General features: G+C 37.5%; 1 protein-coding gene across 2 annotated transcripts in view; it reads right to left on the bottom strand.

The window, feature by feature from the left end:
- Positions 1–26,197, bottom strand: part of eeig1b (estrogen-induced osteoclastogenesis regulator 1b) — a 38,299-nt gene extending 12,102 nt beyond the window's left edge. For both annotated transcript variants that reach the window (XM_065250144.2, XM_065250145.2), the window contains exons 1-3: positions 25,992–26,197; positions 25,784–25,837; positions 25,407–25,702 (exon numbers count right to left, since the gene is read on the bottom strand). In XM_065250144.2, coding sequence (XP_065106216.1) covers positions 25,407–25,552 — 146 coding nt within the window. In that variant the 5' untranslated portion in view covers positions 25,553–25,702; positions 25,784–25,837; positions 25,992–26,197. The remainder of the gene's footprint in view (positions 1–25,406; positions 25,703–25,783; positions 25,838–25,991) is intronic.
- Between the last annotated feature and the right edge of the window lie 1,516 nt (positions 26,198–27,713).

Genomic DNA, 27,713 nt, shown 5'->3' with positions numbered 1-27,713 from the left:
TATTAATTTCTCACTACATACATATTTGCTTAGTACTTTCTAGTGTGTTTTCCATATTATTGGTTCCCCTTTTTCTAACTCACTGGGATTTCAGTGAGAATTCTTTGTAAGTTGTAGTTGCTGCAGTAGAAATAAATATTTTACAGTGCCTTTGTTTTTCATGTTACATGTATTTATTTACTATAATAATAAATTATTTATATTACATGCAATTAATAAAACCAAACCTTAACTGTAACCCTATTACATTAGCTGGATTTCCATCCAAACGTGAAGCAAATCTTTTTAAAATTCGCAAAAAAGAAAAACAAAGAACTGCGAATTAGGTGCGTTTCCATCAAGTTGTTTGAGCGCATGACGCTGGTAACCTAGCAACCAACAGTAAACAAAACAAGGCACGCGTGGAAAATGGAGACAGGACTGCATGTAGTCACAATGTGGCAGGTTATTAATGCATTTGCCGTGCAGCTTGTAATTGCCAAACTGAATGCTATGCATAGAAGAGGGAATACAGACTTTGGATGAAGGCACAAGCAGCAAGGACATTGCGACAACGTTGAGCTCCATATATGGTAAAGACAACTCCAGCGGAAACAGCTAGACGGTAAGTCCCGTGGTTTTAATGTTCTCTACATCAGAATTAACTCGGCAAATGAGTTTCCATCTCCCATTTTTAGTACAGATTACTTAAAATCAACACTCTAGTCATGTTCCCATCACCATAATATGCGCATTTTGAAGTATCACATCAAAAACGAGTGATTGAAACGCCCATTTACATTTTTCGATTAAAAATCCCTTAACTCGTTTTTAGTTTTTACGATTTCTTGAGGTGGTTTTGGGTTTATGCGAAAAAGAGTAAATGCGGATCATGGGAACATGAAATCCACGTGGCTGATCTTCTAGCTGTTTGATAATTACAAGCTGCACGGCAAATACATTAATAACCTGCCACATTGTGACTACATGCAGTCCTGTCTCCGTTTTCCAAGTGTGCCTTTTTGTTTACTGTTTGTGGTTACCAGTACCACCGTCATTTGCTCAAACAACTTGATGCAAACGCACATAATTCGCATTTCTTTGTTTTTCTTTTTTTGCTAATTTTGAAAAGATTCGCTTCACATTCGGATGGAAACCCAGCTACAGTAACACAGTAGCCATGTTTCCATCACCATAATTTTATGCGCATTTTCAAGTATCGATTGGCATCGAAAACGAGTGATGGAAACGCCAAATTTCGTTTTTTTTTTAATGCGAAACAGATTAAATGCGATAAATGGGAAATGGAAACGCATTTGCCAAATTAACGAACATTTAACCCACGGTACTGACCGTCTAGCTGTTTCCGCTGCAGTTGTCTTTACCATATATGGGGCTCGACGTTGTCGAAATGTCCTTGCTGCTGCCTTCATAAAATGTCTGCATTCCTTCTAATATCCACAGCATTTAGTTTGCCTATTACCAGCCACACGGCAAATACATTAATAAATTGCCCCATTGTGACTAAATGCAGTACTGCCTCCATTTTCCACGCGTGCTTTGTTTACGGTTGGTTAATTGGTTACCCAACAACACTACGTCATTCGCGCAAACAACTTGATGGGAACGCACCGGCTTATTCGCATTTCTTTGTTTTTCTTTTTTTTATGCCAGCTTAGGTGTTTTTTATGCAAAAGAGAGTAAATGCGATTGATGAGAGATGGAAACGCATTTGCCGAATTAATTCTGACATAGCGAACATTAAACCCACGGGATTGAACGTCTAGCTCAGGGGTGGGGAACCCTGGTCCTGGAGGGCCATTGTCCGGCAGAGTTTTGTTCCAACCCTAATTAAACACACCTGAAAAATCTAATTGAAGTCTTCAGGATTACTTGGAAATGAAATTCAGGTGTGTTTTATTAGGGTTGGAACAAAAATCTGCAGGACAGTGGCCCTCCAGGACCCAGGGTTCCCCACTCCTGGTCTAGCTGTTTCCGCTGAAGTTGTCTTTACCTTATATGGGGCTCGACGTCTTCCCAGTGTTGCTGCTATTCCGTCATCAAAAATGCTCTATTCATTTAGTTTGGAAAGGCGCACTGCTAATAAATTAATAACTTGCCCCATCCAGACTACATGCAGTCCTGTCTCCATTTTCCAAGTGTGCTTTGTTTTGTTTACTGTTGGTTGCTAGTAGTGTCCTTGCTGCTGCCTTCATAAAATGTCTGCATTCCTTCTTCTATCCACAGCATTCAGTTTGCCAATTACCAGCCACACGGCAAATACATTAATAAATTGCCCCATTGTGACTAAATGCAGTCCTGTCTCCATTTTCCACGCATGCTTTGTTTACGGTTGGTTACTTGGTTACCCAACACTACGTCATTCGTGCAAACAACTTGATGGGAACGCACATAATTTAGCATTTCTTTGTTGTTCTTTTTTTTACGCCAGCTTAGGTGTTTTTTATCTAAAAGAGAGTAAATGCGATAAATGGGAAATGGAAACGCATTTGTCAAATTAACAAACATTTAACCCACAGTACTGACTTTCCGCTGAAGTTGTCTTTACCATATATGGAGCTCGACGTTGTCGCAATGTCCTTGCTGCTTGTGCCTTCATCAAGTCTGCATTATGACTACATACAGTACTGTCTCCATTTTCCACGCGTGCCTTGTTTTATTTACTGTTGGTTACTAGGTTACCAGCGTCATTCGCTCAAACAACTTGATGAAAACGCACCTAATTCGCATTTCTTTGTTTTTCTTTTTTCTGCGAATATAAAAAAGATTTGCTTCACGTTTGGATGGAAACCCAGCTACAGTAACAGTAATGCCTAAAATAAAGTGTAAAGAGTATTCTTTATTAGACTTAAACCCGAAAATCACAAACTCTAAGGTTATAGCTCCCTATTTCCAAACATATATCCTTCATATCATATATTGCTCAAAGGCATATTTGATGGCCTCCTCCTGTCCTTTATTTACCCTGGGCTTGTCGCCAAGGCATCTGTCCCTGATATCCCCAAACGTGCCAGGAAAAATGAGCACGGATAACGGCACATCCATTACCCGAGCATGACCCTGCTTCATGAGCACCACACACACAACTGGGCATAAGACATAACCAGATATATTACGATAACAGTAGAACTTTTCTGCACTTGCATCCCAGACTAAACATTTAATAAGACCATTTTTTATCAGAAAAATAGTCTGGCTGAGATTACATTCAACATTATACTGTGGATAATGCACATTTAATCCATGCTATTCAGGGTTTTTAGATGTAAACATATTTTGTAGTTAAAAGAGGATTGGGTCTGGGGATCTCCAGATCCAGCGCACATGGTAGAAAGATTTATTTCTGGATACATGGGCCTTGGCTTAAATTTCAATCAGGGGCTTATGGACATCCCATTGCGTTCAGATGAGCGGGAAAAGTGATTCCTTTCCGTTCTCTTAGAAACTCCAAAACTTCACAAGTTCTTCAGCAGCATGAAGCACCTGTCATCTGGCGGATGACTCACAAAGATCACATACATCCTTTACTGGTGGTCTGAAGATCACAGAACAGTAGAAAATCCCATTGTTTCATTTAAGTGTCTAAAGTAAAACATGCCCGGTAGAAACAGGAAGGAAAGCTTTACAAGGAAGTGCAGAGATGATGAAAAATGATTTTTGTACAGTAATACAGGAAGATGAATCACAAACAGTTTACAAATCAGCCAATTTTTTTACAGTCTGGTACAAAGTTCTGTGTGTTTTAACACAACAATTGCAACTGGCAGTCCACAAAACTATAGCAAAGCATGACTAGAAATAAAAACTAATTAAACTTTTGAGGCAGTACAGTCGAGTCTTCTTTTAAGCCTGATAAGTATTTCTATACTGTGAATCAATTTGAAAAGCACGGAGTTAGCAACGTAAAAGTTGTGGAAGCACACACCCTGACAAAAATGTATAGCTTGAATGGACTGTAAGTACATGTAAGTGGCTTAGGATAAAGGCATTTCCCAAATGCATGACAGATGTAAGTACCTCAATCAACTAGAACTGATAGTCAGCTCTAGTAAAACTGAAAGATGCTTGTGAGATGCTGTCAAAAAGGTTTGTAGCTTTGAACCCACAAGAGATTATCCATGAGCTATTACCACCACTACTATCCCAGAAAAAAACACTTAGGCCTGCATTAACGCATGTTAAATCTGCTACAGTAAAGTATTCTGCTAACACTTACTATTTTATTGATACCTCTATGATATGAGATGTACTACCCTATGGCAGGATTGGGCATTTACAGTCCTGGAGGGCCACTGTCCTGCTGTGTTCAGCTCCAACCCCAATCAAACACACCTGCATGTCATTTCCAAGTTATTCTTAAAGGATTAGTCAATTTTATTAAATAAAAATCCAGATAATTTACTCACCACCATGTCATCCAAAATGTTGATGTCTTATTATGTTTTTTGAGGAAAACATTGCAGGATCTTTCTAATTTTAATGGACTTTAATAAACCGCAACACTTAATACTTAACTCAACACTTAACGTTTTTTTTCAACGGAGTTTCAAAGGACTATAAACAATCCCAAACGAGGCATAAGGGTCTAGCAAAATGATTGTCATTTTTGACAATAAAAATAACAAATATACACTTTTAAACCACAACTTCTCGTCATGTAGATCCGGTCGTGATGCGCCAGCTGACCCCACGCAAAACGTCATGACGTCAAGAGGTCACAGAGGACGAACGCGAAACTCCGCCCCAGTGTTTACAAGCGTCTTGAAAGAGGACTGTTCCTACGTTGTTGTATGTCAACTGATACTAATTAATGTCTTTGTGGCAGTTTATTGTTTAAAATGGTCCGCAAATGTGCGTTTTATATATTTAACACGTGACCTCCCTACGTCACTACGCATTTACGTTATGTCGCGCTGGACTTGACCTAGACGAAAAGTTGTGGTTTAAAGGTACATATTTTTTATTTTTCTTGTCAAAAATGACAATCGTTTTGCTAGATAAGACCCTTATGCCTCGTTTGGGATTGTTAGTCCTTTGAAACTCCGTTGAAAAAAACTGTTAAGTGTTGAGAAAAATCCTGCAATGTTTTCCTCAAAAAACATAATTTCTTCTCGACTGAACAAAGAAAGACATCAACATTTTGGATGACATGGTGGTGAGTAAATTATTTGGATTTTCTTTTAAGAAAATGGAATATTCCTTTAAGACTTACAAAGAGGTTAGATTTGGAATTTCAACCTAGTACCTATGAATTTTGGCATAATGATTAATTATTAATCTTTACTGTATTTCATTTATCATGGGACCTAATTAGGTAGCATTCAAGTCATAATTGTAATATTATAATAAGTTTATTACAGTCTAAACCCTCACAGACCTCATTAAAGCGTAATAAATAAGGATCAGTCCTCTCTGGACCCACAGCTCGACACCAAAACAACATTTACATCATCTGCTTGTTTCGTGATGTGTTATGAAATCCCTGCTGTGACCATCAATGGTGTGTAGCTGGTGGTAAAGGTCTGGTTTCACGTCTTTTGTTTTACTTCCTCTGCAAACGTTGCTCTTTAAAGCAAAACACTTGCTGTTCCTCTTTAAAGTCTTCTCTTAATACCGGCTTTCCAAAATGTGAGGATTTTACACTTTAAACTAATGTACAAGAAGGTACCAAAGTTGTCAATGGGGCGGTAACTTTTCAAAACGTACACTTTTGTACCTAAAAGCTGCATATTGGTAACTCAAAGGTACACACTGGAGTGTATGGCTGTATTGTAAGGATGCTTAAACAGTGTTATTCAAATGACAATATGTGACCCAGCTAAAGTAATATTTTTATATTTCCTATATAAAATCATCTTTGAACATTCTGTGAAAATATAATTTTTATATATTTAATATTGACTAAGTCAAATGATTGAAATCACTAAGAAATCAATGGTTTCTCAATAATCAACTCAGCTTACAAGACATCAGCCCAATTTCACTGAATATCCCGTTAAACTCTTTTTAACTTCATGCTGATTTCTATATTTAATCCAATCTCTCCCTCTCTTACACACACACACAATGTACAGTTAGTCTCACCACAGTTACGCAAGGCCCATCCCACAGGTGTAACTGCAAACAGCGGTTTGTCGTGTCACTGTAGGAAGAAGAACTATTCAGCCAATATTACATAATAATGAGCTTTGTTTCCTCTATAAACCCTCCAGTGCTGCTGTTAAGGAAGCATGATTATATTAATAAAAGAAATACAAAGCAAACAAAAAGCAACACACACCCTTTCTCTGTCCCCTGTTTTTGCATTAATTTCAAACTTGTAAAAACTTCAAAGCATGCAGGCAGGTGCAGACAAGGCCCTCAGTGAGCTCAGGCTTACGACACGACGAGACATGACAGAGGAAGTCTTAGACACCTGCACGTGAACAGCATGTGTTAACAGAACACAATGTAAACAGCAGCTTGCAACTTCTATAGAGAGTTTGTGATTTTCAGAGGGAGAGGTTGAAAAACCATGAAAGAAACGGTTAAAAAGAACATTGTGCAGCATATTTCAATAAATCATAATAGTTCTAAAAGTCCATGTAGGCTATTTATAAATATAAGATAAGCATATTCCTGTTTTTAATATGTTGCACTTCATTTGAACACAGATGGACACGTGCAGTTTCTTATTATGGACATCTGTGTAAAATATGCAAGTGGCAACCGACACATTTATCATCTGGATCAGGAAGCAGAGGAATGATGCGGGATGGAAAAAGCTGAAATGATGAATAATGCAGAACACAATGGCGCATGCACAAGTGCATCACATGCATCTGTGAAACAAATGTGCGCGCACCTTCTGCGGGAAGAGAAAAAGAAGGATTATATAAGGATGAGAACTACGTAACATGACCTAATGGAGAAATAAACATTCGATCAAAACAACGTGACCTACTTTAATGAAACACAAATGTCAGGTGCAATGAGGTAATGCAGGTTGCTCTTACAGTGCTGTGAGACGCCTCTGGGTTTCTAATGGTGCACTCTCAGAAAATAAAAATACAAGAAGGTACAAAAGTTTTCACTGGGGCTTTACATTTTCAAAAAAGTTCACTTTTGTACCTTAAAGATGCATATCTGTACCAACATGTGACCTTTTCAAAAGGTATCACCCCACTTGGTACAACTTGTTTAGTGTGTGTGGGAACATTGCAAAAGAAACAATGTTATTTTACATGTGGTGGCATGTGAGACACAAAATCGTGCTGCGCCTTGAAACGTGACCATCAAGCTTTAATGAATTATTCACAGTTCTCTGTGACGTGTAGTGAAACTGAGAGAAATAGATGTGAGACCAGGCACTAGGGTCTATATTTTATTACTCTGCAAAGAACATTAGCGCAGAGGGAACTGATCTGTGAGCATAAAACGTTATTTGAGACGGCGAGTAAAATCCTTGTAACTGGACTATTGTGGATTGAGTTTGCTTTAATAAAAGCAAACTGGGGTTGTGATGGTGCAGTGGATAAGACACACGCCTTTGGTGTGAGAGACCCGGGTTCGAATCCACTGTGACACACCATTGTGTCCCAGAGCAAGACACTTAACCCCTAGTTGCTTCAGAGGCGTGCGACCTCTGACCTTTATAGCAATGTATGTAAGTCGCTTTGTATAAAAGCTTCAGCTAAATGAATAAGTAAGTAAGTCATAAAATAGGCAATTACGTCATTCTACTGTAGGAAAAATCAGAAATAACTATTAATAAAGTTAGTTCAAAGAACGAACTTAGTTTGAACAAACAAAATCGCTCTGGCTTCATGTTGACACATTTGATTAGGTCTTTTTAAACACTGGACTTTTAACACATTCCAGTGCGATGTCCGGCATTGTGAGTATTGCATTTTTCCATTGTAAAGGCAGTTACTGTAAAAAACATGATTTTTGATGTTTCAAAAAGAGGAATGATTCAAAGTTAATTTCTGTGGTACCTGACAGCATGCAGGTATTTTTTTTTTTACTTTTGATAGACCTTAAGTTTAATAAAACTGAATTTCATTAAAGAAAACATATATTAAAAATTTGTAATCAATTCATATAGCATGGAAATCAAATTCAATACTTTTATGGCAATATTAAAGGTCACATTCTTTCGGATCCCATTTTTAAACCCTAGTTAGTGTGTAATGTTGCTATAATAGCATAAATAATACCTGTAAAATGATAAGCTCAAAGTTCACTGCCTGGCGATATATTTTTTATTTAACAGAAACCGCCTTTCAAAGCCTACAGCGAATGGCCAGTTTGGACTACAGCCCTCTATTTCCTGCTTTAATGACGTCAGCAGAAGTTTTTTGACTAAACTTCGCCCACAGGAATACATCAGTCGTGTATATATATATATGTGTGTGTGTGTGTGTGTATTTGTGTGTGTGTGTGTGTGTGTGTGTGTGTCAGTGTGTGCGTGCGTGTTCCTTTGCACCTTTCTAAAGGGGCTTTTTGGGGCTCAATCAATGTTTTACATTCCTTTGCAAACGGTTATTCAGTATATCTCCTTGTGCATGAGGGATGACGACCTCTTGGCGTAAACGCAGTACAAGCATTCCTGGCGTTCCACCTAGAGCATCAATCTTCTCATAGAGCAAACACTGCAATGCTAAGATCATTCCTCTTAAACATCACTTGTGTGTTAGAACACAGACTGTCATTTGTAAAATACATATCGCTTTGACTGTTGTTATTGTAAACACACATACACAGTGCTGACCCTATTCTAGTATATAACCTCATCCAAATTGGTTTAGCCTGTTGACAGCAAGATTCAGTCGAATTACAGTTTGCTTAGGAATCTCCTCTTTCAACGTTTCTCTTTCAAGTAAACACGAGAATAGAAATGTTTTATAAATGCATCTGATTTAAGTTTGTGTCTTTTCTGAAGATTCAACTGCAGTCTACATCCCAATACCAGGAATCACTCTTAGCCCATCTGTTTACACAGACAGTTAATCCAGGAATGTTATTAAGGTTTGACTGCAACATTCCACCCAAACATCTGCATCAGGAACATAGACAGTCCTGATGTACATAGTGCACAAACAGAAAAGGATAAATAACAATTCTTGTACCGTACAGGCCAAAAGTACAACTTTACATTTTAGTCAAATGTCTTATTAAAGATGCCATAAAATTTTGCATTGGTGTTGCATTTGGTGTGTTTGAAGTATAAACCGAAACTCAGCTTTGAGAAGAGTTTTAAAAGGGCCTACCTTAAATTTTGTATTGTTTTGTCCATTTTTTCCATATACCTCATATTATGATGGTCTAACCTAACTTTCTATTAAATACTGTACAAACCCCATCCCCCGGACATCACTTTTGGCCATGACTGTAGATAACATGGGCTAAAAATCAACATTTTCGATAAATATTTAAATTTACCTAAATGAATGAAGGGCAGTTTACTTACTGTACTGCATTTATCTAAATGAGGACATTCCATAGACTTCTATTCTTTTTAAACTGGACTAGTTTTAAATATTACATGTATAACCTAACCCAAACTCTTACCCTAACTTTCTGCATTTTTGCAATAATAAAAAAAATCTTGCTATATTACTTAAAAATGTACTATATTTTTATAGTGCTTTTACAAATGAGGATGTGCCTAAAGGGAGGTTTTGCTACTTGATCCCAAATGAGTGGGTGCCTGCATTTACCCGCGGTTAACTTTTGAGTCATCCAAAATTATTTTTTATAATATTAGGGTTGCGGTCGGTCGGGTCGTTTGAAATAAAGATGCCAATTATGTTAAACAATTACTACTTTTAAAAATATGTGGGCCAGGAAGCGGGTCGGGGACAATATATATATATATACAATTTTTTTTTGACCTGCACATCACTGTTAGGTACCAGTGGCGCCCCCAAGGGGGGGCCAGGGGGGGCCGCGGCCCCCCCCCATAAAAGTCACTGGCCCCCCAGTGGCCCCCCCAAACAGAATGAGATTTAAAAAAAAAAATTTTGTTGAGATTTTTATATTTAAATAAAAGTAGTAATATATATTCATTAAAATGTACACTAAAAGCACTATGTAAAAAAATAATATGCATTTGTATAATGTGTTAAATAGAATACGATCTTAACCCCTCCCCTCACCTTTACACGCAAAGCCGTGAGTATGCGCAGCCGCACTGCCATCCATGTGACGTACACGTGACGTCCTGTTCGCTCCTGTTCAACCATTGGATGCATTACAGAAGAAACTCAGAAACTAGTAAGTAAAACTCTTAGTTAATTATAGGTTATATAAAGCATATTGTTCCAAGCTTAATCACTGTCAGGGTTTAAATTGGGCTGGGGCACCAGAGACGTCATGCCCATTCAAACTGACCCTCGGTTTTTGAGCCAACTGGATTTTGCATGCAACCTCAAAATCACAGAAGCATCCATTAATCTGTTACTTGTCTTTTAATCTGTTTAATATGCGCAATATAATCAATTCTGTGCTGCATCCTTGTCACTTTTCGGAGATTTTCGCCGTTTTGATCATGTTAAATTTCTTTGTTCTGGCGTCATCAGCGTCTGAGAGCGCTCACGAGCTTTGCTGTTGCCTTTGGCTTTCTGAGGAATTAAAACGTCTAAGAAACACTCACAACATTTCCAAACCCCAGGACGGTAATGTGCAGTTAACCTCCTCTGTGTAGAAAATGTATAGTTTAAAATGTGACCGTCTCGACGTTATATTAGTAGAGATTTCTAGATTCATCTTCTTGGTGCAACGGCAAAGTTCGCCAGAGTTCACGGGCACGAGGGCGCGGAATCACACATGCTCACATACGAGGTAACATTTAATGCAAAAGTCCGTTCCTCTAATAATTTTATCTAAACATATTTTTTTAAATCGTTATTGAACATTAAAACCAATCACGTGGCTATAGCTTATGTCATTTTCGTTGTTTATATACTTTATGGATTTAAAATGACATTAATTTCATAGGATAATGCAGCTGTTTTGCAAAATGAAATGACACAATTAAAGTCATTAAACAAAACGTAAATAAACAAAACATGCCGTTTCAGATGTAAATATGATGCCAATATGTCATTATTCCAATTGAATAGTATTTGATATAAAAGTAAGTCAACACATTTATTTTGGAGGTTTTTGCATGAAAGCATGGGGCGCTCAGATTGTTAGAAATGTATGCCATGGAAAAGACTGAAGAATCTATAATATTTCGTTTGATGTCTGTGTATGCACAAATTTCTGTGAGCTGTGCGCACTGTGCCCCCTTAAAAAAATGGTGCATGACGCTCCTGCCTGGCACATAGGCTGAAGGTCTCGCTCTACTCTTGCCAGTGTACCTGCTGCGCTTGTGCGTGTGCACTCGCTGCCTGCGGTGCCGCGAAGGGAATAATGTGTTTCCATTCATTATGGGGCATACTCACCAAACGCAAGTTCAACGATTTGCGCGAGTAGATTACATACAAAGTCAATGCAAAGATGCAATCAGACTGAACGCGTCCTTGCAAGGGAGGATGTGAATGACGCGAATTGGGCTGCGCAATTGCCGAAAACACGCGCTTTTCCCTTCAAACGCGTCTGTGTGTGTGTGTGTGTGTGTGTGTGTGTGTGTGTGTGTGTGTGTGTGTGTGTGTGTGTGTGTGTGTGTGTGTGTGTGTGTGTGTGTGTGTGAGTGTGTGTGTGTGAGAGAGAGAGAGAGAGAGAGAGAGAGAGAGAGAGAGAGAGAGAGGAGAGAGAGAGAGAGAGAGAGAGAGAGAGAGAGAGAGAGAGAGAGAGAGAGAGAGAGAGAGAGAGAGAGAGAGAGAGAGAGAGAGGTAAGATTGGTGCCCACGTTGAGAAAACTTAAGACCAGAGACGTGTTAAGGACTAAAGTGTGTCACTCATTTAATTAGAGTATGTTAACTGGATAACACTGGATATAACTCATTGTATAGTTTAATAAAATAATGTATTTTAAATACACAATTCAAACGGTGATCGGTTGATACTCATCTTTGATAGATTAATACTATTCCACCATCTGATCTTTAAATTATTTGCAATTTTTATTTGTCTCTAGTAAATCATATACTAGTAATAAATAAGAATAACTATACTCCAAGTAGCATTAAAAGCAAAGGGAAAACTGTTGACCATTAGATTCAGGCATAATACATTTTTTAATTGTGCCACCCTAAGATTTGGGCTGGCCCCTTTGTGCCCCCCCCATGAAAACAATCCTGGGGGCGCCACTGTTAGGTACATATGTGTAAATGTGTATCTACCCTAACATAAAATATGGGTAAGTACACACACACACACATCAAATGACTGATTTACTATTTTCATTGCATTAGGTAACAAAACAAAAAGTCTCTCATGATTCTGCATTACCTGCTATGGGGAGACGAGGCTAAGGAGAGAAGGGTAGCTATGTAATGCAATCCATCTTTTACAGAAAGAACAACATAATGACATCCTAGACGTCCTACAGGTCCAGACAATGAAACACAATTACCAGAGACTTCTATGTGCCATTCAATACATTTTGAAGTGACAACCAAAACACATCTCTCACTCCTTCTCCTCCACTTGCATTGATTTTAAACAAGTCCTAACTTCATTATTAAGCTTTTATGCATTCTTTATGTGTAATAATTCATTGACTTGCCTGAGGATGCAAAGACTGAATCATACTTAATATGACAGATGTGCAGGTGTAGGTGGAACTGAAATAAATATCAAATTTAATAGATAAATACATTCATGAATTAAAAGAAAAACACACTGAATGAGTATTAAAGCCTTAAAACCATACAATTTACCCTTTTGGCATTCTAAACCAGTTTCTATTTCGGAAACAAAAAGGGCTAAGTGTGGTCAAGCTGTTCTCAAGAGGCTGTTAAGCAGCAAAAGGTAAAAAATACTGTCACGAAACTAGTCCATACGAGTATAATCAAAGTCTCCAGAAACCATATGATATGATGTAAGGATATATTTAAGTCACTACTAATTGAAAATCTTGCTTGATGTTCATGGTCACAATTCAAATGAATTAGAAAGACAGAAAAGTCCTATGAGATTTAAAAGACATGTTTATGAATACGTTTTGACTAAAATGAAGTTTGTAAATAACCTCAAAGTCCAAAAGCTTAAAAGCTGTTGTCAGCTCTTATTTAAATCAGTCTAAAATTATGTTTAAAAAAATTATAGAGACAAGCACTCTATACAGCAGTTTCTTCCTTTCATCTTCTTCATCTCTTTTAAAAAATCTATAGTCTTCTCTAAACACGTTGAATAAATATTTGATCAAATGCAGCCTGTGGCATTGTGATGGTTCATTTTTGGTGTTGCTAAAATATGGGAGTTAAAATCTCTCCACACATAACATTCACAAGTACACATAGACCACATGCAAACAATGGAAGCAAATTATTTCTAAAACTGACCTTTAATATAATATGTCCACATTGTTACGTAACCAAATTTTTTTCTTCTAAGATAAGGTATGTAAATAACTCTCTAAGCCCTCTGGACATTATCATCAGTGTTAGCTGATACGCTAGCGGTACGTGCGTTTTACACATGTAAAATGACAAACTTGCATCTGTTGACTTGCATCAATTGTGTATTTTGTACTGAACTGCTCGCATAGAGCAGAGATAAGAAAAGTTTGGAGATCACAAAAACATATAATCAATACAACTTAATAAAGATCAAAGACTTCTCTCTTAAGTCAAGATAACATTTTAGATTTACTTATAGTAAATTATAAGTAGATCCAACTCATATTTACAGCACTGAAATGTTCATTGTCTCCTAATGTTATCTCTTGCTTACGTGTCTGAGTTGTACAGTGGATGGTCTCAGGCTCTCTCAGCTGACTGAACGAGGGAGAACCCAAAAAGAAAACAACCGAGAAAATTAAGGGGTGGAGAGATGAACGACATTTAAAATGAAAGTTTGGGATGGACATATACAAACAGTTTGTACTTTAAGCTACTGGTTGATTATTCCCAGGATCTCTTAATAGTTCTGGGAAACTGTTGAGAGTTTTTAGGTCAACAAGAGTTGTTGTTGTTCCTATCAATTTAAACAAAGTGAGTTTAAAGTTCAAAACTCAAATGAAATAGCATATACAGCGGGTAAAATAAGTATTGAGCACGTCATGGTTTTAGAAAATATGTTTTTAAGGTGCTACTGACATGACATTTTTACCAGATGTTAGTGCAATTCACACATGCAAAGAAATCAAACAATAGATGTCCATAAATGAAGTTATGTGTAATCATGTAAAATGACACAAGCAAAAGTATTGGACCACTGTGCAAAAAGGCATGGAAAGCCAAGACAGTCAGTAAAAAAAGCGATTCTGCCCCATGTCAGTGCAAATAATAACAGCTGGTACAGTCCCAAATGATGGCCTATAAAATAGTGTGTCATTACCAAGGTGTTATGCAAGAAACATCTCGTGATGGGTAAACTCAAACACACAGCAAGGGAAACTTCTTTGAAACTGGTTTCAGAGAAAGAAAATAAAGCTGCTAGAAGGGCTAGTCAGTCACCTGACACCTAACAATTTAAAATTTATGGAGAGAGCTAAAGATCAGAGTTCAGAGAAGAACCTTCAAGATTTGAAGACGGTTTGTGTGGAAGAATGAGTCAAAAATTACACCTGAGCAATGCATGCAACTAGTTTCCCCATACAGGAGGTGTCTTGAAGCTTTCATTAACAACAAAGGCTTTTGTACAAAGTATTAAATACATTTTAGTAGGCGTGTTCAATACTTTTTCCCCACGTAATTTTTACACATAATTATTACACATAACTTAATTTACGGACATTTCTTTGCATGTGTGAACTGCATGTGTTGTGTACCAACATCTGGTGATAATTTCATATCAATATCACCCTTAGAAATATGTTAACTGAGACAAAATATGCTATTTTTTCCAACTGCGTATTTAACCATAGAAGGGCTGCTCAAACATTTGCTACTTTTTATTTTAGACACATTTAATTTGATATTGCAGACATAGCAAAGCACACCTAAACACTAAAGGACGAGAGAAGCGCCAGTTGGGTGTTTTCTTCATTCAGCTGCTCCACCTTTGAATGTTAGGCATTCCTCATAAAGATGGGCAAGACCAAATTCTTCAATAATCTAAAAATAATGCCCACTATATAGATAGTTGGCTCAAAAATCCTAAACAATGTACCGTATAACATTTTCTCGATGTGTGCAAGAGTATTGGATATCTGAAAAGTAATACTTTAAAGGGTGGTTTCCCCAGACAAGGCTTATCCTAGTTCCAGACTAAGATGCATCTTTGAGCTGCCTACATTTAAAAACATATAATATCTTAAAGGGACGCTCCACATTTTTTGAAAATACCGGTATGCTTATTTTCCAGCTCCCCTAGAGTTAAACATTTGAGTTTTACCGTTTTGGAATCCATTCAGCCGATATCCGGGTCTGGTGGTACCACTGTTAGCATAGCATAGCTTAGCATAATCCATTGAATCTGATTAGACCATTAGCATCACGCTCAAAAATAACCAAAGAGTTTCACTATTTTAAAACTTGACTCTTCTGTAGTTACATTGTGTACTTAGACCGACAGAAAATTAAAAGTTGTGATTTTTTTAGGCAGATATGGCTATGAAACTATACTCTCATTCTGGCGTAATAATCAAGGACTTTGCTGCCTTAACATGGCTGCAGCTGGCACAATGATATTACGCAGTGCTCAAAAATAGTCCCCTGCCATAGAAAGTAAACCAAGGGGACTATTTTCGGGCGCTGTGTAATATCTTTGCACCTGCCATGGTACGGAAAGTATGAAAGTATAGTTCCTAGTAGGGATGCTTAACGATTAATCGCGATTAATCGTTAGCAGAATAAACGTTTTTGTTTACATCATATATGTGTGTGAACTGTGTATAATAACTTTGTATAAATAAATGTACACACATGCATGTATATGTTTTAGAAATGTGTATATACATTTGTATATGTATGTATAATTTATATTATATATAAATATATATACTTAATATATAACAATTTTTTTCTTAAAATTATACATGAATGTGTTCATATATTATATATATATATACATATTTATTATACACAGTTTACACACATATGTGATTTAAACCAAAACTTTTATTCTGCTAACGATTAATCGCGATTAATTGTTTAGCATCCCTAGTTCCTTGCCATATCGACCTACAAAACTCTTTGGTCATTTTTGAGAACGATGCTAATGATCTTCAATGGTTTATGCTGAACTATGCTAAAAGTACTACCGCCAGACCCAGTTCGGCTGAATGGATCCCAAAATGGTAAAAAACAAATGTTTTACTCTAGGGGAGCTGGAAAATGAGCTTATTTTTAAACAAGCGTTGTGTCCCTTTAACATATATTAGTGCCATTGTTTTGTCTTAATATGCACACCAATATAGTTTTTTTTTATGTTTTATTTGTCCTAAAATAACTATTATGGATTAATCTTAACCATCCGGGAAACCACCCCAAAATCTATATAGTGTAGTGTTTATCCAAACCTGTAATCCATATACACAATAAAGGTGAATAATACCACATGCCACATGTCTTTGCAGACACATGTCTGATGCAGGACTTTTTGTGGGGGTTTGAATTAATGACTCAACGGTACAGAGGAGCTGAGCAGACCAACCCTGAAGAACAGCAGCCAATTTTATGCTTTAAAAAGAATTTGACCTTTGATCTTAAGAGCTCTCCAAGTCCGTTCCATGAACGTTTCTGGTGCAAAGACCAAATTGTGAGAGGCACGGCAGATTCACCGCTCCCAGATCACAAGCAGAGGACAGACGTTGCGTGTAGCATCAAATGCATCTGAAATAGACGGCAACGGACTGAGGAACAAACATGAGATGATGCAAAACGATTAGCATCTTAACGTGCAGAGGCAAAGCCACTAAACCTCCATCTCTGGGGGCAGACAAGTCTAAACAGACGTACGAAAAAATCTGTATGGAGATTGAGGGAGTCATTCGTATTTTGATTGCAAAGTGGGGTGGAAAGTCACTCTTGTAATTCCTTCTCTTCAATGTTTAAATGAGCACTTTAAGCCAACAGCAACAGCAATAACAAAGTACTGGCAGAACATTACAGCCAGCTTAATGTTAGTCATTATTTACCCGTGGTGGTTTCGTCTTTCTGTGGTAGTTACTCCCTGAACAAAGGCTTTGATTTGGGCTCATGTGAATGGTTTGGTATCAAGACACGAACGCTGTGCTTTAATTGCGCAGGCATTCCACAGCATGTGTTCATTTAAAATAACACAAATCTATCACAATGCCCATGCACTACAATCTCTCATAAGCTGCTGTAATCAAAAATGGCTAATCGTAATGATATTAAGACATTAAAATGAGTGAGGAATGTACTAGAATCAAAAGAATAGCTACATTATCTTGTATCATCCTGTTCTGGACATATTGTACAATATTGCACAAAGCAGTTGTCTGGTGGGGTTATATTTACATAATAGTGGGTTATACAATATCAAGGCTTGTAATTTAAATAAGGTTACTTTGTTAGAAGGGTGGACATACGTCAGAGATAGTGTTGTGCTGATCGTACGGTTTTGAGGGATTTAAACAAGCTGAAGATTTGAGAGCCGAATATATTGAAAACTGTGTGGGGTCATAAGAAATGTGTTTATTAAGCTGTCACGAAGACCGGACAGTCGTGTAAACTACAGTTCTCGTATGTACTGTAGAAAGGTAGGAAAAAAAGGAAAGAGGATTAAAGAGCGCAGAAAAGGGATAAGTTGTACAACACACATTCCCAGCTATGCTCTGTATGTACCCTAAAACACATCAGACAGCTGAACTTTGACCCTTGGAAACCTGTGACTATGGAAAAGTGAGAAGTACAAGACACAGCTGTGAAAGAGTGTAGAGAAAATGTGAAAAAAAGGACTTCATACATACACTGATATTTTAAGTTCAGAAGACCACATATAAAGGGCACATATTATGAAAATCTGACTTTTTCCATGTTTAAGTGCTATATTTGGGTTCCCAGTGCTTCTATCAACCTAGAAAATGTGAACAAATCAACCCAGTAACTTAGTTTTGGTAAACGTTCTCTGCAAGCATGTGAAAAAATAGGTCATTGAAATTTGGCTCCCCTTGTGATATCAGAACGGTATAATGCCACCCCTTAATCTGCACTATCCAACCACGGCACTGCCATTTAGTGCAGAGATCAGCTCATTTGAATTTAAAAAGACACACAAAACAACTAATATTTGCTCACACCTACAGAGTGGCAATTTTAACATGATATAATAAATTATCTATATGGTATTTTGAACTAAAACTTCACATACATACTCTGGGGACACCAAAGATTTATTTGACATCTTAAAGTCTTGTGAAATGTCTCATTTAAAAATGATACTGTCAGCATAACTTGAATACAAATTTGAACTGAAAAACTGACATATGTGACCCTGTCTATGAATCCAGGCTAATGTGGCGGAGCAAAGTTTGATCAATCATTGATTTCAAACTTTGACATGGCATTATCAATATTTAAAGAGCACCTATTGTTCGATTCATAATTTTACATTTTATTTGGTGTGTAAGTGTGTAAACGTACGTTAACGATATGCAAAAGGTACAAACCCCGAAGTAAATGATGACGCAAGTTATCGTCTCCAAGGTAAAACACAAAATAATGTTGTTTTTAGCAATGAAATAGGTGCTCTTTAAGATATCAAGGCTATACGGTTACATTATTGTGTAAATTACAATAATTTTAGCTGTTTTCACAGACTGGGTCACATTTGAAACTTTCTTAGTATTTGGTACTTTTGCTTTAATCTCACTTGAGCTTTTAATGATTTGAAAACATCTTGTGTATATCAATGGAAGCAATCTGACATTTCCTTTTCAAAGTTTATCTTTGCTCTCATTTACATTTTATTCTGAACCCCAGAATTTTAAAATGGTGTCAAACATTCTGACTGTACCGTATACAGCAAGTGAAATAAGGTTTGTCTCCAAACAAACAATCATGTTACAGAAAGAAAAAGGCAGGTCATGTTTTCGAAAGTAAAGCCTCTCCTGATTTCTCGCTTTCTCCGCCCTCCTCCCCCAGGACTTCATTTAACCTACTTCTGTGTGGAGCTCAATTCCAGATGGTGCTCATTTTTAATCGGTCTTCCCCTTTACATCCCTGCTTTCCCACAACAAGCTCACAGACTCATGACTGCATGAGAGAAAGAATGAAAAGAAAACCACAAGGTGTGAATTTTTTGGGATGAAGTAAACAAAAGAGATTGCATTTAATGTCCTTGTGTTTTAATCGTTGTTACTTAAGTACATTTAATATAAGGACAATTCACCTGAAACTAAATTTAAGGTTCAAGGGCCTTTGTTTAAGGGCATAACTGTGATAGATTTGAATTGCAGGAATTGCAACCTTCGATTCCTGTCTCAAGGGTTAACTACTATGCAACCCTACTTGTTTACAAGGAAGAATAACATTTCATTGCACAAGTGCAACCCAGCTAAAGTCATTTTTGTGATTTATGGTTTTCTAGATAAAATAATCTACATAATTTAACATTCTGTAAAAATATAACCTTGATATCTTTAATACTGACTGAGTAAGACCACATCAAAGATAGAATCAAACTTTAATGCTTCTAATCTCATAAAATATGAGACTTTGGCAAGGTCACATGGCTAAAAGAAAAATGTGCTCACTTGTGTTTTATATTTGACATTTTATTTGTCATTCAATGTTACAATGTTGCCAAGAAGTTGTGGTTTTTAGTCCGTTGCTATGTGGTTGCTAGGATAATAGTTGCCCCCCCTTGTTTCAACCCCTAACCTAAATGTGAGCAATAATAAAAGTAGTCTTCAATGCATACAAAAAGGCAGACAAAGTCCAGTTGTGTACTTCCAAGATGCCCCGAATGTTTACCTACATCTGTTTGGTTAACTGTAATCTGTTCCATGCAGTGTTTACAGTAGGCTCAGGCTGTGCCTGCTTAGGGCAGGTGCTCTGCTCTCAGTCTCAGCTGCTAATCTCATTGAGCAGTTGTAGCCCAGTAACATTGTGACCTGTGTAGGATGAGACCCTGGTTCCTCTGTCTGTTTATGCTGTGTAAGCAGCAGGGCCACGGACAGTGGCAGCACCACATGCCAGGAACTGAACTCGCAACCTTATGGTGTGCACGCACGGTCATTGAACTTTGCATGGCCTCTGCAACACCCTGCTAGCAGATCATTATAGATCACTTGGAAACACATCAAAAGTTTAGGAGAAAAAGAAATATAAGCTTCAACAACAAGATGTTCAGTGTGACATCGAAGAGTGAAAGCACAGATATAATTTGCATTGTGTTTAATAATGAACTCATCTGTGTATGTTTGTGTATTATTGGAGAAATAACCCCTGCATGGATATCTGGAAAACAATTATGAATTAGACCTGAAATTTAAGATTTAAATATATTTTACACACACACACACACACACACACATGTTGGTGTATGTGGTTTACGGGGACATCTCCATAGACGCAATGCATTTTATACTGTCCAAACTGTTATATTCTATTCCCCTTACCTACCCCAATCCCTAACCCCAATGTCACAAAAACCTGTTGCCAGTCTTTAATCTATGAAAAACTACCATTTAGTATGTTTTTTTAGCTTTTCCGTTTATGAGGACACTCTCTATGTCCCCGTAAACCACCTTTATAGCATAATAAACATGTTATTATACACTATTCATGTCCTCGTAAACCACATAGACCAACCCACACACACACACACACACACACACACACACACACACACACACACACACACACACACACACACACACACACACACACACACACACACACACACACACACACACACACACACACAGAATTTTTGTTTAGAAAAGGTGTAGAAACCATTCACTAGTTGTTTTAAGCTTTTATCTTTAATAACTTAACCATTAAGGGTGTGCATGGGTGTGGGAATCTCTCTGGGTGTGTTTGTGCATGTGTAATATAGGATGGTCTGTATGTACGCATATTAGGTTGCTAGGAAACCAAAAGCAAACAGTCATGAATGCACATGCATGGGTCTCAGCCAATGAAAAGGAGGGATTTGTTTTCCTATCATCATCACATTGTCTATTAGAGTAGTGTGTGTATCTGTTCCGGGGTGTAGCTTGTGCGGTGGAATTTCAGGAACGAGTTTCTGCTCGATTTGTTATTTTGAAGCCAACATGGTCCCGGTAAGACACACTGAGCTGTGAGAAACTGAATCTATTCAATTTCTTTTTCTCGGCTCATTACCGATGTTTAAAATGTCAATCAGCACTTAAAGATCAAACTTTAAGGTGTAGTTTATTCTGATTCAACTTTTTAGCTAAAGTTAGTGTGTAATGTTGCAGTTTGTGCATCTGTAAAGTTACAACGCTCAAAGTACAAAAATATATGTATATATTTGTCCATCAACAAGGCTGTTGATAGATTTTGGACCTGATTTAACCAAAGTGGCACAGCTACAGTTATCCGTCGAAACTAATAATCTTAAAATGACCATACTGACGAATTACTCAGCTTAGGTTCTTGTCTTTTCACTGGTTTATATATAATATTTTTTAAAGGGATACTCCACTTTTTTCAAAAACATGCTCATTTTCCAACTCCCGTAGAGTTAAACATTTGAGTTTTACCGTTTTGAAATCCATTCAATCGATCTCCGGGTCTGGCGCTACCACTTTTAGCATAGCTTAGCATAGTCCATTGAATTTGATTAGACAATTAGCATCGCACTCAAAAATATCCAAAGAGTTTCGATATTTTTTCCTTTAAAACAGGTGTAGTGATATTACGCACTGCCCGAAAATAGTCCCCAGCCAATGAAAGTTACCCAAGGGACTATTTTCAGGCAGTGCGTAACATCACTACGCTTGCTGCAGCCATGTTACAGCAGGAAAGTCCTTGATTATTACGCCAGAATGAGAGTATAGTTCCTTCCTATCTGTCTAGAAAATCGCAACTTAAATTTTTTGTCCTCTTAGTACACGAGTAAGAGTCAAGTTTCAAGTAGGAAAAATATAGAAACTCATTGGTTATTTTTGAGCGTGATGCTAATGGTCTAATCAGATTCAATGGATTATGCTAAGCTATGCTAAAAGTGGTACCGCCAGACCCGGAGATCAGCTGAATGGATTCCAAAACAGTAAAAAATCAAATGTTTAACACTAGGGAGCTGGAAAATGAGCATATTTTTTAAAAAGTGGACTGGAGCATCCCTTTAAGTTGAATTACCTCAACATTTTAAGGCAACCAGGTAACTTACTTTTTTAAGTTGAACCAACAAATCTTTTTTACAGTGCATTGACCCCAAGTTTCCAATGAGAAAGACTTGCAACCCTTATTGGTTCACCATGACAACAACTTGAGAATCACTGTAGACTCAGTCTGAGAGCAGTGTGGGTGCAGAAAAAAACCTTTGTGAGTCAAATGTGGAAAATCACGACACATGCCTTCATGACTATTTACTGTCAAAAGGGAGAGGAACAGAACGAAAGGGAACAGAGAGCAGCGTCCCTGCGATGATTATAGCAGCAATTTCATCACAAACTGACATCAACGAGGTGACTTTGGCTCCTACATCCACTCATGCACACTCGTGCAAGTTTCCTAGCAACCAGACCTACTGTATAACCTCCATCATCATGAATCATGATAATGACACAGCTTAAGAATGAACTCATAACAGGAATGATTTGTTGCAGCTCAGACAACTGATTTTCAGCGAGGTTCAATAGTGTTCAGGTGCTAGCTACACAAACAAACAGTATCCGCCAAAGCAAAAAAGGCAGCAATAACTGTTTACAGCATTACTTTCAACTGGGCACGAACTTGATGTATGTCACACATTACGACTGTGAATGTCTGAATGGGATCTATAACTCCATGCAGGCCAACCATTAAAAAGCAGCCATATCAGCACTCTCCTCTCCCTTCAAGCTCCACTGCACCTTCGTTGCTCGCTCAACCCCAGTATACTAATGAATTCTGTGTTCGTGTCCTTCTCGACCACCTCAGAGGAAGTTTTATCATCGCCCTGGAGCGTTTTTTTCCAGACTGAATGCAAATCTGGAAAAGACGCAGAACGAGGTGCAAGATCTTCTCTAGTGATAATGATGCTCTACTGATGCTGGTAATAACACGGGCGACTGATGTCGTGTCAATCAAGTGCTCCATAAACTCAAGCCGTAATGATAAAGAACAGAGGAGAATGGAGAACGTGAGAAAGAATCGGAGACGGGAGGAGGGCAGAGAGAAACAGGAACAGGCTTAAGTCAGACAAACGGCTCTCTGTCTGGATTATCACTGAAGCCTCTGTCCTGTTTTTCATTTCTTTTTCCCTTTCTCTCCTTTTCATTACTCTTCTATCCATTTTACATTCCATTCCCAGTATCTCTCTGACTATATCTAGTTAGTTTTTTTTTTTCACTTTTTCTCTCTTTCTATTCCAGCTCTATCCAATCTGATCTCTCTCTCAGTCTCTATCGGTCCATCTGAGGAATAGCAGTGTTGGGACATTCATGACATAACCCTATTCTGCCCCCACACACTGAATACACAAGGCATTGTGCAGAATGAATGCAAAGGGCATCTCAGTGCACCAGACCACTGAAACTCGCTGTGCCTGGCACCTCCAGCAAATCAGTGTGCCCACACAATACACCACCCACCCCCAGTCATATGCCACTAAAAAAACTTCACAACACAAGAGAACTTCAAATAGACATGTTTGGGCTCTGAAGGAGACATTGTATTGTTCAAACCATAGCATTTTATGGCCATATACAGAACTGTTTGGACAAATTAAGGATGCAATGCAATACCGCAATGAATGCACACATCAAGATTACAACTATGCATTTGCTTCTATGCAACTTACAGTGCATTCAAGGTATACATTTTTATCAATACGTGTGTTTTCTCCTGGGACTGAGCCCATGACATTTTGCATTGTTAATGCATTGCTCTACCAACCAAGCTAAAGGAACACTGTAGATAAACAAATTCAGATTCATATTTACACTAAATATATATAAAACTTGTCAACATACACAGATTAATGATTTGCTCTGTGTACTTCTGCACCATCACTCTTGTAATTGTGTGTCTGTTCAGACCCAGTCCACCTGTGTGGCTAACCTACAAAGAACTAAAGCCTCTAGTTATAAACAGTTTAAGTCTGACATTGTTTATCTTAAACCACAGACTAAGTACAGACAGAATTGCTAATGAATTAAATTATTCAATTTGATGAATATCACGTAAAACAAATGTGATTGTGAAATGTAGGTTGTGCACGTGTACCCCTCATTAAAAGCACAAACTTTTTTACCTAGGTAAAAAATGACAGGAATGGCATAATAGTTTGACCCTGACCCTGAAAAAAAAATGTCTTTGATGTGAGACCTGGTTAAGAAACCCCCCACTACGACATGTGGGGTCTTCTAAGTGCATTTTTAAGTAATCGGAAAATGAGCTGAGTGGGCTACGTGAAAAGTGCTTATCGGTCCTGTAGCTCAACTGGAAGTGCTTGCGTTAGCGGCACAAAGGTCATGCGTTCGATCCCCAGGGAACACACATACTGATAACATGTATACTTTTTAGTGCACTATAAGTCACTTTGGATAAATGCATCTGCCAAATGCTTCAAAGTAATTATTAAGTTATTGTGAAATCTACTCCAAAGACAACAGGAGCAAACCATCACAGATATGTAACACATTAACTACCTACATAAACCTGTTATTAAATAACAGACTGCTAGATGACAAGATCATTTTTTAAATTTAACAGGTTGTAGAGCGACTGTCAAGCATTATTCCCTTAAAAATAACCATTTTAATCACAGTCCCATCAAAATACTTGTTTGATCAAGCAGTTTATCAAAGCATTAACCCCCTTATAATACCAGTAACCGGCTGTAATGACCAAATAATATACCGTGTAGCCTATATACCAGGGGTCTCCAACCTTTTTGTGAGCAAGGGCTACCACAATGGATAAAACAATCTGGAAGGCTACTTTTTGATAAAGTCTACTCAAAACTTTTTTGTTTTACTTGTTTATATGTTTTATTATTGTTTAAAATGTTAACATACATAAACCAAGCCAAGATAATATGAAAAATATGTAATAAATAAAAATTACAATTGAGACTATTAATAGAATGTGCTTTGGCGGGCACCTCACAGACTCGGTGCGGGCACGCGGGCACCACGTTGGAGACCCCTGCTATATACAGTGCAGTAGCACTTTTGGTTAACTTTGGTTAGCATGGCCCAACTACAAAGAAATCCCAGATCATACCTGGATGAAGAAATGGAAAAGTCTCCACCATCCAATAATCTGATTTTGCAGAAAAGCATCCCGTTGACAAATGGCACAGCCGTGAGCTCCTCCAGGGTAAAGTGTATCTGAAACTTGAACTTCTTCTTTTTCATTAAAAACGCCATATTCTGAGACTGGACTTTGGACGTTTGTTGAAGATAGAGGTAGACAAATTCAAGATGTTTTTTTTTTGCTGTCGTTGTTAATCTGGTGCTTGAAAGTCCTTCTCAATGTTTGTGCTTTGGATCAGCATCTCTGATGTTGTTCAAAGGGACCTGTGGTATAAACAGGCACAAAAATGAATACATGGGCAACACATCAGAAAGAGATAAGACAACACCAAGTTCATAACTTACCCTGAAACCAATGTAAAGGCTCGTCTGCGCAGCACCCTATGAAGTCACTGTCTCCTGAAATACACAGAATTTGATACCCTGAAGAAGTTTGTTATATCCAGGTGTATGCAGTATGGCACCATTCAAATGACGTATCATTCTTTCTAATGCAAAGTCATACCCACTGCCTAAACTGAACATTTGAATATTGACAGTTGACTGTACTTACGTCTTACGTCGATGAACAGTTTTCATGTGGCACGCAGGACTGAAATCACAGAAGAAAGCGACTCAGATAACCACCCATGATACAAACATTACTAATCACATGTAAACCATGTCGGTGTTACTAATGGGGAGAGAACATCAAATGTTAAGCGTTGGATGAAACTCAAACTGCTTCAGACTGAAGTGTCTCTCCGCTCTTTTAGTGAACTCTCTGGTAAGCACCGCCTCCACGGACGCGTGGATTTCCCTAAACAGCCAACACATTACACGGGGCACTTGCGTTCCAGTTAACTCAAAAAAAAGCACAACAGTTATTTTAAGTTTTTGAAAAGTCGACCAAACGCAAAACAATTATAGGTTAAAGACATATTGCTTGTCATGCAATGATACGGCTTATTTTACGCAGCTTAATTATTTTGCTGCTTATTTATCCATACTATATTTTCGTGGATTTACAAGCGAAATTTTTAGAGAAATATTAAAATAGAAGTAAATTACAAAAATAATAATGAGATATTCGCGCGTTTGTGTTAAATAAGTTGTTCCTTTGCTTTTTGTCAAGTGATATAGCGCCATCTCGTGGCCATCATGCTAATAGCTATTGTAAATGTCAATTGTGCTGTCTGGCTGGACGTTTTTTTAGGATTTATAATGAATTCTTTGCCATAGACTTCAGATGATTTATAACATAACATTTTTTTAATTAATTACAAACAAATTAAATTAAACAAAACAAAACATATTTAATCATACAATGTAGTCCTAGGATCCTTATTTTACTAAGATTTAAATACAAATAATTTATGAAAAATAAATGTATTGTATAAAAGGTCATTAAAACTGGGGCCCCGCTGACACCGCCCCCAGTTTGAGAACCACTGATTTAGGTTGTTCTCCATTAAACTTAATGCAACTGCAAGCTTCACTTAACTACACAATCTTACACTTTTAATAAAGCTAGATTTGAGTTCAGTACAGTACATCTGCTCGTATGGCCGAATTTAAAGGGATGGTTCATTCAAAAATGTTCTCACCATCATGTTGTTCTAAACCTGTATGATTTTTTTCCTGATGAACACAAAACATGATGTTTTGATAAATGATGGTAAGTACAGAGCTTATTGTAACTATTGACTTTCATAGTAGGAAAAACAAATACTATGGAATAGGCTTTATGCCCAGCTGCACTACTTCCTGAACTTCAGCCAGCTCCTTGTTTCCTGTCTGCCATTATTGGACAAACTGATTAATCCAGATTTGCCAGTAGTCACAAACAAACTGATTAATCCAGGTGTGCCTGACCTCAGTAGGCACAACAACAATAATCAGACACACCTGGTAATCAGTTTGTCCAATAATGGAAGAAAGGAAGCAAGGAGTTGGCTGAAGTTCAGGAAGTAGTGCAGCTGGGCATAAAGCCTATTCAATGGGTACCTGTCAACTGTGTGCTCACCCTCATTTATCACAATACTTCCATAATATTTGTTTTTTTTTACTATGGAAGTCAATATTTACAATCAGCTGTGTGCTTACAATCATTTATCAAAATATCTTCTTTGTGTTCATCAGAAAAAAAAAATTCATACAGGTTTAGAACATCACGAGGATGAGAAAATAATGACAGATTTATTTTTGGGTGAACCGTCACTTTTAAAGGGATAGTTCACTTTAAAATGACAATTCTGTCATCATTTACTCATCCTCATGTTGTTCTAAACCTGTA

The sequence above is a fragment of the Paramisgurnus dabryanus genome, chromosome 5 (assembly GCF_030506205.2).
Source record: "Paramisgurnus dabryanus chromosome 5, PD_genome_1.1, whole genome shotgun sequence".
NCBI classification, from domain to species: Eukaryota; Metazoa; Chordata; class Actinopteri; order Cypriniformes; family Cobitidae; genus Paramisgurnus; species Paramisgurnus dabryanus.
The sequence above is the reverse complement of the archived record's forward strand: the minus strand, read 5'-3'. Positions and strand labels throughout refer to the sequence as shown.